A 14,212-nucleotide genomic window follows, 5' to 3' on the forward strand; every position below is an offset into this window, starting at 1 on the left:
ATTCCAACCCACCCTAATTTTCATACCCTTTGTTTCAGTGGGCAGTGCTCGCTCAAGCATGAATACTTTTCCAACTTTTTGGTGTCATTTGAAAGTTGACTTTATTGGCTTTCCATGTATGTAAGTCTTTTTCCCCAAAGTGCTACATTTTTTATTTGGCAGCGATTTCAAAAGTGTATAGTTTTTTTTTGGACGCACTGTATAACAACCTATCGGGAATGTCCTCTCTTCTTTCTCTAACTTTCCTAAATTAACAAAATTATAAAAAATGTGTTCCATTATAGCGCATAAAAATCATCTCACTTTCCAAAATTAACAATTCTAATAATGAGTTTGTGTAAAGTAGTATATGCTAACAATTTGGTAGATTCACAAGAAGGTGCGCCATCTATCGATTGCAGCGAACAGGCCAAAATTATAACTTTGGGGTTGATATAGCGTGCAGGTGCAGGCAGCGCACAGTGCTAGTGCTTCAAAGATGAAAACAATATGACAAGAATTCACCAAAAACGGTCTAAATTTCGCAAAGAAATATGCGGGCAAATTTCTCTCTTACCTCCTGGACCCTAGTAAACAACATATCCAGTTGAGCCTCGTCGGCCAGTGCTGAATAATCGCATGCATGCATTCACTTTTGTACTAGCACAGGCAACAGATTCAACTTTTTCCCATGTTGCTTTGCGAATTTTGGTCTGTCCGCTGCAACTGATAGATAGCGCACTGTATTATGAATCATGGGTCTCGTAATAGTACTGGTACCACTTTGGTAACTTTGCCATCCATTGGTCTCTTCCGTGGGATCCTTGATTTTGATTGACTGTTGATTACTGTTGCCATGGTAGTTGTAATCAGATGATGCAGTAATTAACCTGCAACCTTGGCCCAAGTCCTGGGCCCCGTTGCATAAAAGTTAGTATTATGGTAACTTTGCCATCCAGTGGTATCTTTCACGGAATCCTTGATTTTGATTGACTGTTAAGCATTGATACTACGGTAGTTACCATTGGATGGCAAATTTACCATAATAGTAACTTTTATGCAACGGGGCCCGGGAGATCTAATCATTTTCATATTGATGATAAGCAAATGTAGAAGAAACGAGGCGACTTTATTGAGATGTGTTTGGTCTATTGGCAGTGCAGATGACTTTTAAGGGTATAATTGTAATGGTGTTATTTTTTAATTGTTATTTTCAGGTCAACAAAATCGCAAAGAATAAGAGGAGCTTCCAACACACTTAGGCTAAAGGTATGATATTACATTATTTTTATGAACTCTTTGCACGCTGAATTAATTCTGGGAGGATAATAATGACAATTGTTTCCATGTTATTTTCTTTAATTCAAAATTTCCATACTGCACCATTGATACTTATGATTATTATATAGATGTTTAATAACCAAGAACTGTTACCTTTTATTAGCTTCTCTAATTTGAAGGTAGGGAAGAAAACTAATTATTACGATTTTTTAAAATGTAATTGTACAAATGTGCAAGATTGCAACATCAGCGCGCAAAGGGACATGGAAACTACAGATTGTTGGAAAGATAAATACAATTGTGAGATTTCAAGTTCTTTTCCTTATATTTAGAGAGAAGTTTTCAGTACTGCCTGGGACTCCATAAATGCATTCACATTCAATCAAAGTATATCACCCAAATTAGCTGAATTTTTTTTGGCAGAACATTTGTGACTAGTCCCATTCATGTATATGTGCAGGGCAGGTGGCTCTCACAATACTTTAATTTCTTATTGTTTGGCGATTCCCAATTCCTGCAAACAGGATAAATGCACATTATTTCTTTGGTGCATTAAATTCAATATTTTCCAATCACTTTGAGGCAGTTTCTATCATGATTTGATTTCATGACCAAAACTGAAGTTTATTTTAACCCTCCATATATTTGAACTTCACCATAAAATTTTTACAAGACACTAGAACATTCTGAGTGAAATTACAGTCCAAATGCATGCTCCCAATACAGTCTAGTAATATATTTCTTGTGCAGTGTTCCATAATGGTTATAGATTATAGTGGCGGCTCTAGCAGGTTGAACACAATATTTCAGAAGTCATATTTTTTTGCACAAGAGTCAGACTCTCAAAGCTATCCTGTCTAATCCAGCTAAATCTTTGTTTGATTAGATTTAGTGTGACATGAATTCTGATATATGATTAATGCAGTTCCATTCTTGTTGACAAAATTATTGATCATCTCTTTCTCTCTGTTTTCCCACTTATCTCTTCATGTTTCATATACTCCACAGCAACTAGAGCTTAGAGAAACCCACGCAGTTGTTTTGAGTTGACGACATCATGCAGATGCTGAGATCCACGGCAGTGTGGTTTGCTTATGAATCTAGTGACAGTGACGTGGTCATCCAAATGAGTGTCTTCACACAGACCGACCACCAGTCTTCTGTAGGATGTGATCCTGCATAGAGATTCACCTGGAAGCAGCACCATAACTGTCTCATCGCAAGGTTATTGTGATGGTTTAGTAGCAAGCCATTGAGTAGAGCTTCCTCAAGATTAGCTTTTGGACGTGCTACAATATCCATTACCAGGTGTCAAACAAAAGAGGCCAATCACAAGCACTTGGATGATTTGGAAAGAAGAGAAAGTCACGGGACTTGCGGCAACCTTGCTTGGATCTTTTCCTTCACCGTTTGTCCGGTTCAAACTCTGTACGGAAGTGGAAGCAACGGATATGTGAATGCATCGCTTGCATCACTGAGCCCTCCACCATGGAATGTGACGTTCGTAGCGGCTGGGTGCTGATTGGTCAATTGATCCAAAGATTTCATATGCATACACTGCAGACCCCCCAAAAATGTTTCTTTTAGGGGGTGGGCTACATTTCACAGCCCTAAAAAAGTAAGTAAAGTGGTACAGGATTAGTTAGCGTTGTGATGAGGTATTTCAAGAAACTTGTGGTTAATCGCTAATCTATTTTGTCTCCCCAAATCAATCATAAGTCTTGCAAATGACTGAAAATTTGCAAGTGATTGTGGATCTGCTTTTGCAACAAGGAGTGTAAACTGATTAGCAAAAGCTGAAATTAACCTATCAATTTTAAAGTTGATGCAAAATTTATGATTGATCGAAAACATTTCGTGCAACACCCCCTCAGATTCATTCCAACACTGATAAAGAACTATAACTTTGGTGAAACTAAATCCCATTGTTTTGGGGATTTTATAGTGTTGATGTGAGTCGTGGGAGGCTTCTAGGTAGTGTATACTGCAACCCTTTCTATAAACTTTAGCTGCATGTTTCTTGAAGCCAGAGGTATGGTGAGCTTTGCAGATGCTGTGTGATGATTTAACCATCCTCTAATTGTTTTTGCTTTGGTCAAGATTGAGAAATCTTGAATAATCTCAGTATTCTTTCATTCTTGTTATCAAGTGCACTTTTTCATACCCTTGTACCTGTGTGAATGTATTCAGTAGTTCTGTCCGTCACCTGTTGTTTATTAACTGAAGAGTGCACCTTAAACCAATCGTTGGATTTTGATGATATAAAAGAGCTGAGGTCATAAAACAACTCTTAGTTTCTCTCCACATGCAAACTTTTCAAAAACGAGCAGTGTGACTATTGCACACCCTGCATCTATAGTGGTTTAAATTGGTTAGAAATAGGTTTTATTTGACTTCGAGGAAAAGCATAGCTGTTTGTTACCAAGCAACCAACGGACTGATAGCAAAAGATCCTCACAGAGGAACCTTTAACTTAGGATGAATGAACTACCAAAGTGCTTAAATGTATTGGATTTGTTCCAAACTTGGGTTACTGGGTTACATTATATATATATTTTTTTTTAAATTCCCAGTGAAGAAGAATAAAAGATTCCTTCCATATAGAAATGTTTTGGTCATTTTTTCCATCATTCTCAAGAATATTTATCCCACCAAAGATATTTTCCATGTACATACCTTGATTTTCTTACAGAGAAACATCGTCTTTCAATATAATTCACTTCCTTACTTCTACATGCATGCCACTATAAAGGGGTGTTGCAAGTAATTCAGTTGCAGTCTTTTGCAAGTATCAATGACAAATTTGTGACAGACGGATCAAGTCTTAACTTTACCCAAGTAACCCAATCAATACATACTTTCGGCTACAAGAAGCCAACCAGCAATCAAGTGCATATTTGCATAGATTGACTACATTTCCTGATTAATTTTAGGATTTTAAATGACATGCAATTGATTGCGAGTTATTTGCAATGCCCCACTGACGTAACCATCTGCCTTTTTTGTATAACTTGTATTTTTCAATTATAATTTAATCCCCATAGATGAAATTATAGTTCTTTGGTAGCATTTTTGGAAGCATTTTTCTTAGTTATATCTCTTGACAAGTATCATAAGCCTCTAAATTTCTTGCTTCTGATCGGCTGAAAGCAAATTTTTTACTTTTTTTTTAATAAAATATTTTTTATGTGTTCAGTAGCAGCTAGCATTCTTTGAGTCACTCTAAAGCCCGGCGGACACTACAGGATCCATTGCTGCGTGATTTTCAAAGATTTATTAGCAGCCTTTGATATGTACATTCGAACGATGAGAAATCAAAATTCTGAATCGTGATATGAATATTTAAATCAAAATCCATTTTCTGTTTTATTTCAATTCTCGCTGTGCATCGCATATTCAGTTGCAAATTGCAATGAAGTCATCATTAGCTCTGACTTCTTGAACTTCTTGGACTTTACTCAGACCACAGATTTCTTAGTTTAGTATACCTGGCATTATACCGAACTACTATTAACAAAATTATGTTACTTCTTGCAACTTAGCCTACATATTAAATGCAAAATGCAGTTTGTTTAGTCACAATTCTTTAACTAACTATTACACTATGAAAGCAGAGAACAATAGGTTCAGTGAACCAAATCTATTCTTCTGTGCTTTTATAAATAAATATAATAGTGAGTTAGACTCTAAAGAAATGTGACTGGTGGTGCATGGCAGACCTAAACACCCTTAACTTCAAAGCATTAGACTGAATCATGTGTGAAGATGTATGATGTCACATATTCAAGTGGAGGGGAGGGGGGGGGGGTGACCCAAAGGATCCCCTACCCCTCAAAAAATAGGTCGGTTGCTCAAATATATGCCAGTGGGATTAACAATGGGTTTTAGTGAGCCGAATCTCTATTCTGTCTTTGACATTCCGTTAAATTTTCTATTGTGGATCCAAAAGTCTGTTTGGATGTGTGTCTGTGTCAGGGCTGTTCATTTACTACATTTTTTTTTTCTGTAATGAGTTAGTCGTGAACAATTTTGAATGTATTTACTATTGTTTGACTTTCTTGTTGGTGCCCATTATGAAAGTGAAAGATTAGAATTGATGGTGAAATCTGTAGTTATGGGAAAGTTTGTTTTAGTTTAATTAACCAGTTTATTTATTCTTCTTTAAGGTCCAATGATTCAAACTTTGTTAAGATTTTTGCAGTAGTGGAGTGAATATCAGGCTAGCTTTTAGCAGCAGAAAGAATGTGCTGATAAGCATTGTACTATATTTTTAAAAAGGAATGCACTGTTAACAGTGCACTTTATGCTTTTAAAATTTTTATCAGTGTAAAAGATTTTATTTACATACTCAAATTCTCTATTTTCAGTGAACCGATTATCTATTTTTCATTACCGGCCGCACAGAAACGTTTTTAGCACAACTGACAATGGGTTAACGAACCCTGTTATGACCGGTTATATCTCAGCTAAGCCAATCCAAATGTCATAATCTGAAGAAAAAATCATATAGGATTTGCATAGCGCACATATCCACCTTGCTAGGTGCTCAACGTGCTCCTACATGTATATTACCCTGGCTAAGCTAGTCTACCGATTCCGGTGCGCACAGCTTTTTGAGGAATTACTTCCTGCCGGTACCCATTTACCTTGCCTGGGTTGAGTGCAGCACAATGTGTGTACATTTCTTGCTGAAAGAAAACACGGCATGGCTTGGAATTGAACCCACGTCTTTCAGATTGAATGACGAGAGTCTTAACCACTAGACCACGGCGCCCCCACACGAAAGATGTGACGGGGCCTACTGTTTGTGCTCTGTTAGCGCTAACAACCTTTCTGTGTGGCCTGTATTGGGTTGAGAGTTTTGAGTAAATTGAGTAAAATAAAATCATAATGTAGCTTATTTTGATATAATGCTTTATCATAATATAGCTTATTTTAATGTAATGCTTTAAAATAAGAAGAGTAAACACACTTCTAATGATAGTAAACACAATAGTGATCTCCCATTTTAAACTTAAATTTTACCATTTTACTCTTTTATTAAATGTTTTGGAAGACATCAAAATTGAATATGGAAATTATCTTATGTACATTGCAATGTATTTATTTTAGAAGAAGCAAAAATTATATTTTTTCCAAAATTTTAAATGATTACTCCCCATCCACTTCCAATATTACAAAATGTTTACTGACTAAATTGCCTTCTTGTATTCAGTCTATAAGAATGTTCCCTCCTTTTCCGATTGTGCCTTGCTTCTTCATTTTTGTATACCCGCCATTTTATGATATTTGACGAATCTTGCCAATATTAGAGTATGTGGTGGTTTTCCTTGGTAACATACATTATATCCGTCCAGAGAGTGCATGTTATATTTTGTATTATTTTAGTTATTGCAATTTTCAATATTCAGATATGTAAATGTATATGGGATTTTATCACTATATATGTGTATATTTTAATTGTATTTTCTACTTTTAAAAAAGAATGAAACTTTGTTATATTTAGAATATTTTAATATTGCACATAGTCATTCTGTTCACAAGTGACTTTTTGTGGGCACTTGAATTGCAGTCTGTCTTTTATTTACCTGTAACACTATTACACTTCCTATTGTGCTTAAAGATGCATCATCATAATAATGTTTTACCTTGTAAGAGGTTTACATATCATTTCAAGTCCGACTTGATATTTATTTGCAAAAAAGCCCCAAAATATGTATTTATCAGACCTGCCAACCAGTACGTTTTAGCCGTATTAAGTACGTTTTTGCAACCAAAATACGGCAGTATGTTTTTTCTTTGAAAAATACGTTGAGAAAAATAATCTCTATATGTCTCTATTTCATAAAACGTACACAAATATGGTAATTAGATCAATGTAATTTCAGGTAACTTTTTTTTTTTTCAATCATTTTGTTAAAACCAGGGTGAAGATATACACATGTTTGAATGTTTTTTTTTTCATCTGCAAGAGCAGTGCGCATTTTAGCTTGCATGCAGCTTGAGCGCCGCGATAAGCGAGTGCGCCAAGCATTTTATTATGAAATACACTTTTTGGGGGAAAATACAGTTTTTTTATCACAGAATACAGTTTTTCATTCCCAGAGGTAGGCAGGTCTGCATATTTATCTCACACGGTAAAAATACTGATTTTTGTCAAAATACTGATTTTGGGGGATAAGAATACTGAAAATGCAAAATACAACTTGGCAGCTCTGATTTATAGTTATAAAAAAACAAAGAATTCTTGCGAAAATAGAAAATATTGTCAGCTCTACATGTACATGATGATTGCGACGGGGCAGGCTTGTGAGAACAGTGAAATAGGCATGCTCCTTTGCAAATTTAGATAAATAATATAACAATATAAAGGACTCCCTATTCTTTTCACTTAGGCATAAGTTCGTGAGATGAAAATTATGTTCAAATGCAGCAGCATTGATCTTACAAAGTGTTTCAGTGCTAACTTTCAAAGGGAGTGTTTCATAAAGCTCGTTGTTGTTGTTGTTTATGCATAACTTTATGCAAGACTGGTGCCCTTTTTCTATATGATGTATCCCTATTTTGCTGACTTAGTACCTGAGAACATTTTCCAGTCGTGCTTAAAGGGGAATGAAACCTGTGGAACAAGTGGGCTTGTGTGGAAACAGAAAAATCAAAGAGTAAGATCAAAGAAAGTTTGAGAAATATTGGACAAATAATGAGAAATTTATGAGCATTTGAATATTGCAATCACCAATGCTATGGAGATCATCCGATTGGCAATGCGACAAAGGTGTGTGATGTAACATGTGAACAACTTTCCCATTGATGAACTGTAAATTACCCCCAAAATGTCTCTTTTTGCTCTTATGGTGATACAAACTGTTCATCCATAATCTATTTTTTGAAAATCTTTATTACATGCCCTCCTATAGAAAGAATACATGATCTACTGATAGATGTGAAAAAAGAGGCAGTTTAAGTGAAATATATACAAAAATTAATGGCAAAGTTGTTCACATGTGACATCACCACTGATCTCTCCACTAAGGGAGAGATCAGTGGACATCACGCATCTTTGTCGCATTGCCAAAGGGAGGATCTATATTACAATAATGATCTACATGTAAACTTGAAATGCTCATAACTTTCTTATTATTTATTCAAATTTTCTCAAACCTTTGTTGATCTGTTTCTTTGATTTTTCTGTTTTTGCACAAGCTATCTTGTTCCTAAGGTTTTATTTTCCTTTAAAAAGTCATTGATAACTTTACGAACAGCCTTTTGACATACCACCCAGATTTTCTTTTTTTGTCCCGGATCCTTGCACATGCAATACATTCCTACTAAAACATTGTCATCGCATTTATTTCTGTTTTGAACATAATTTGCAACAGGTTATTGAGGATTAATTCATTTCAAAATGGTGGTAGCATTCGGATGTGGCTTGCAAATGGCAAATGAATGAGAAAACTCAGAAAATATCAAGATTGCTATATGAAAAATTAAAAAAGAACTATTTTTTACATTTTTCTCCCAGTTATAATACTGTAAATTTCTGCTTGTATTTGTAATTTGTCTTACATTTTCATTGAAATTTTCTGTTGGTTTTTGGATTTTTGAGCAGATAGGATTTCCTGTTATAATATGTGCTTACATTTTACCCCCATGTCCTTAAAGAAACTCTGCATATTTCCTAGTTGCTTTTTTCTGTAATTTCAAATTTTATTTTATTTTTTAAAGGATTGTGAATTTCTATTTGAATGGGATATAACCAGTTTGTTTATTGTCATTAATTTGTACTGGGCTCAGTTAATTTTTTTTGTATCTTTTAAAAAAAGATCAGATTTAACAATATTGCAACAACAACAAAAATAAGGTTGGAATTCACCCTTATTGCCGTATGTAATAGGAATGTGCAGATTTTAGCTGATTTAAAAATGTGTTTTGTTCGTAGTAACACTTGTGAGGATAGATACGTGCAGATGCATAATCTCTTGACAAAATTGTAAAATTCTAATAAAGAATGAAATATTTTATTGATGGTAATTTATACATAGCAAAATGTAATTTTCAGGGACATGGTTCTCCTACATTGTACATTGCAACTGTAAAGCCTGATTACTACAAGCAAATAAATCGATGATTTATGTGAAGCTCTAACAGGGAATGTGTGGGCTTTCTTGTCGTGTGGTTTTAGTTATACATGTAAATCCTGGTGCGGTTTGAGGTAGGCTTGTATCATCTCCATCGCCTCCGTTGTTCCATCTCCTTTTTCTTCTCTTCCTCCCAACATCTTTATTCATCATGTTCTTCTTATTGTTTTCTTCTTCCCCTCTTTATCTTCATCCTCTCGATGTCTAATAATGATAATAATAATAATAAAACATTGCTTATATAGCGCATATAACGATGATGAAATCATGTCTCTATGCGCTTTAGAAAGAAGAATAGAAAGAATGGAGAAGAAAGAAAAGCCTGTTCACAGAGGAGCAAATATATAATCAATTGATAGGTACATGTATATCTTATTTTACAAAAAGGAATGTCTTCAAAAGGGACTTGAAGGATTCTACATTATTAGCTTGTTAAACAATATCAGGTAATTTATTCCAAAGTTCAGCAGAGGACATTTTGAATGAACGAGCGCCGTAGAATTGAGTGTTAATTTTGGGAACTACAAGGAGAGATTTGTTGTTTGACCTTAATTTTCTTTGGGGTACATACTGTTCAATGAGTTCTTTGAGATAGAATGACGATTGACCTTGTAAGCATTGATATGTTAGGAGTAATATCTTGTATTCAATACGGGATTTTACAGGAAGCTAGTGTAATTCTTGTAGTATGGGTGTTGTGTGTTCGCTGCGCCTCGTTCTTGTTATGAGTCTCGCTGCCGAGTTTTTGATCCTTTGAAGTTTATGAATTTGATTATCAGGGAGGCGATACAAAATGCTTTTACAAAAATCAATGCGTGATATTACAAGAGCGTTAACCAATTTCTTTGTGGCTTCTGTTGTTAGAAACTTGCGAATTTTCCCAATGTTATACAAGGCAAATGAACTAGTTTTACATACATTGTTTATTTGAGCTTTCATACTAAGTTTTCTATCCAGTTGTATACCAAGATTTCTTGCAGTTTCTACACATTTAACATAGGTATTATCAAGTTCTATTCCTTCTATCTGTCTACTATTTCTAAATTTACTAGTGAGATGAAGCACTGCAGTTTTATTACAATTAAGTTTCAGTCCATTATCAGTTGACCAATTAATTACATCTCGGACACACCTCTCAAGTCTGGCAGTGGCATCTTGCTGCTCACTGTTTTTTAGGACTATGTACATTTGCGTATCATCAGCATACATCATGCAGCTTATCTTATGGTGAGTGATGACATCCTGAAGAGGAGCAGCATATAAATTAAAGGCTAAAGGTCCGACAACTGAGCCTTGAGGTACTCCATGACTGGTATAGCAGGTACGTGAATTTGATTCTCCAATCAAAACAGAATGTCTCCTATTTTGGAAATAAGATTGAAACCACCTCAAAGCATCTTCACAAATTCCGTAGCGTGTCTGGAGACGGGAGAATAAAGATGTCTACTATCACACCTTCCCTTCTCTCTCTCCCGTTCCCTCTCTTCTGCTCTGTTTCTCTTTTCCCCATACCTTATTTTTGTTTTCATTTTCTCTTCATGCGTCTTATTTTTTTAATTAAATCATCCATCCATCAATCTTTCCATCCATCCATTCATTCTTATCTCCAATTCAAATTATCTGATTTCCTAATACGAAAACAAAAAAGGAATGCATTCATTGATTTATAGCCGGCAGTGAATAATCTATATTTTATACATATAATAAAGATGTGCATAATTAACTCATTCTTTACCATTAAACATTACCACTAATCTCCATATAATATTCACAGAATGATATGATAATGCATAGCGCGTTGCAAGAACCTTGCAGGCGATTGCGAGTCAAATTTAGGTCTTTAAAGGTCAAGTCCACCCCAGAAAAAATTGATTTGAATCAATAGAGAAAAATCAAACAAGGATAATGCTGAAAGTTTCATCAAAATTGGATGTAAAATATAAAAGTTTTGAAATTTTAAAGTTTCCCTTATTTCTTCGCGAAACAGTATGTGCACAACGCAGTTCCATGCAAATGAGAGAGTCGATGATGTCCCTCGCTCACTATTTCTTTTGTCCGAGTTTTAGGTCACATGACAAAGGTCACTTAGGGTCAACGAACTTTGACCACTGCTGGGGGTATTTGTGGAATTGTCATCATAACTTTGAAATTTTATGGATCTAGTTCATGAAACTTAAATATAAGAGCAAGTAAATCCCTGAACATCATGTGCGAGTTTCAGGTCAAAGGTCATTTAGAGTCAACGAACTTTGATAATGTTGGGGGTATGGTGGGATTGTCATCATAACTTTAAAAGTTTAAAGATCTAGTTCATGAAACGTGGACATAAGAGTAAACCATGAATCTCTGAATTTCCTGTGCGTATTTCAGTTCACATTACCAAGATCAAAGGCCTTTTAAGGTCAATGAACTTTGTCCGTGTTGGGGTATTTGTTGAATTGGCATCAGAACTTAGAAATATTATGGATAGATATAAGGGTAATCAAGTATGAATGATTGTTTTGCACATTTCTTAGGTCACATGATAATAGTCAAAGGTCATGTTGGGTCAATGGACATAGTACTTTATTTTCATATGAGTATTTTCTTTTGTGAATAATTACTCAATAGCTGTTTTCAAAGTCAGCACTGCTGCTATATTGAATCGCGTAATGCAGGCGAGACAGCCAGAGGCGTTCCACTTATTTTCTATTTGAATTTATACAATATTTTTTATTTTTACAGATGTGACATTAAGGACCAATTTGAATGAACCATAAAATGTTAATACCATAATGTTTATACCACATGTTCAGGGAGGAATCTTCGTTTCACAGGACAATGAGGACAAAATGAGAATATTTCATATTTTAAAATACAAAAGAAATAGTGGGTGACGTAATCAGTCCCCTCATTTTGCATTCCAACCGGGATGTGCATATAAAGTGAAACTTTAAATGGTCATAACTTTTTTTTTTTACATCCAATTTTGATGAAATTTTCAGTGTCGTGCTTGTTGGATTTTTCTCTTTTTATTCAAATGAACGTTTTGTTGGGGGTGGACTTGTCCTTTAAATCAATCTTAAGTCTTTCAATTATTGCAAATGTACAATTGATTGCTAGTCTACTTCTTGAGTATACATTAATATGCTTGAGTTAAAATTGATCAATCATTTGTGAATTTGCAACTGAAATTTGCAATTGAGAGTAAATATTTTCTGTCAACACTCGTCAAGTTGAATAATGAGACATACAGGGATTTGTAATTATTCGAAACTGCGCTCAATTATGTGCATTAAGCAAGCCCCCTACAAGTCTCAACTGACAATTAGTTATAAATTAGCTTTTGCAAGATTTTCAAAAGAATGCATTGAAGCCGTTGATGTGCGATGTATGATTTTGTGATATGGGAATAATTGCAAGAAGGCTGAATAATACTATAATATCATGTATGTTACTTTTCTTACATGAACAAAGGCAAAATGGTGTTTCAACAAATTTAGTGGGTTTTTTTTTTCATTTTAGTATTTTTAGCAGCATCGCAAGCGGAAATGGTCAATTAAAAAACACCTATTATGAAAATCTTTTTGAAAGGAAAGTAAATAGAGAGAAGGGGGAGAGAACATAAAATAAAAAGAGAGATATAATAGAGGGACATTTAAAAATTCTGATTAAAAAATTTATAAGACCTAAAGTAATTCATAAATTGACTCGATCGAAATGGAAAGCAGCGTAATCCTTGACATTGTACTTAGTAAAAAGAAAAACGAGTTCCGTCTCGCTACCTTTAGTGCCCTTGAAATGACCATGATAGTCATTATCGCAATGAATACAGATTGGTTTTGACGCGTCCGAGTTGTTTTTAATCCATCACAAGACAATATCTTACATCATAAAATATGAATAAAAATAATACCTGAGGCTTCCTGATGTTCTAAAACGGTTGCGCTTGTTATACTGGTCTGCATTCTACTGCAGATCGAACAATAGTTCTCTTTTTTTTTTCTTCTTTAAAACTCAGTATTACAGCCACGGTCATGGTCATATTTAAGCATGCACAAATTGTCAGATTTTCCCCTTTATTTTACATATTTCACATCATCTCCCCCTGACCTTGAAATATGTGGTGTGAATTATATTTTCCCATGACATATGTCATGCTCACAAGAAGGCAATATGCAAATTTGAATATAAGAGGGAAAATCTGAAAAAAAAATTGTGTACAAAACAAAATGGAGAGTTGTCCACAAAATCAGCCATTTTGAAGCACGTTTGCCAATTTGAGGATCCCCATAGAAAGTACAATAAGACTATTTAAACGTCCATAACGTGCTTATTTCACAACCGATTTTGATGAATCTTGTTTTAAATTGTTCCTATTATTTTACTCTTTCCAATAAGATTGCTTCTCATCTTGGGTTTTGGTTTCCTTTAATTCTACCACTGACTCTATAATTACAGTACTGTATAGGAATCGTGCTTGGATGCTAAACATTGATGCTCCTGGTGCTAATAATTAATGATTGCCTTTTATGATTTCTGAACCATTTCAAACTTTCCCAACAATGCATTCAAAGGGGACGCTCACCCTAATTAGAATCTTGATTATTTGAATAAGAATAAAAGTAATATACAGTTCTTGTATAGCGCATATCACCATGGGTGTCGATCGGTATTCTTGGTTGGGGGGATGATTGACACAAATGTTCTTGTGGATGGGGATCTTTCAACATTACCCCCACTAAAATCACAAGTTAGGACATTTGGGAGTGGTTGATATGCATGGTGTTCTTGCAGTAGTGTACCGTGAATCACGGCATTGGGCGGGGGGGGGG

The 14,212-nt window shown here is 34.9% G+C and overlaps 1 protein-coding gene across 5 annotated transcripts in view; it reads left to right on the forward strand.

The window, feature by feature from the left end:
* The window catches only part of LOC129261866 (tubulin polyglutamylase ttll6-like), a 42,362-nt gene extending 36,859 nt beyond the window's left edge, over positions 1-5,503 (forward strand). For 3 of the 5 annotated variants that reach the window (XM_064099718.1, XM_064099721.1, XM_064099720.1), the window contains 2 exons: positions 1,197-1,248; positions 2,269-5,503. In XM_064099718.1, coding sequence (XP_063955788.1) covers positions 1,197-1,241 — 45 coding nt within the window. In that variant the 3' untranslated portion in view covers positions 1,242-1,248; positions 2,269-5,503. The remainder of the gene's footprint in view (positions 1-1,196; positions 1,249-2,268) is intronic. The other 2 variants (XR_010293605.1, XR_010293606.1) reach the window with 1 other exon arrangement.
* Positions 5,504-14,212: the final 8,709 nt, after the last annotated feature.

Source organism: Lytechinus pictus, chromosome 5 (genome assembly GCF_037042905.1).
Source record: "Lytechinus pictus isolate F3 Inbred chromosome 5, Lp3.0, whole genome shotgun sequence".
In the NCBI taxonomy this organism is placed as follows: domain Eukaryota; kingdom Metazoa; phylum Echinodermata; class Echinoidea; order Temnopleuroida; family Toxopneustidae; genus Lytechinus; species Lytechinus pictus.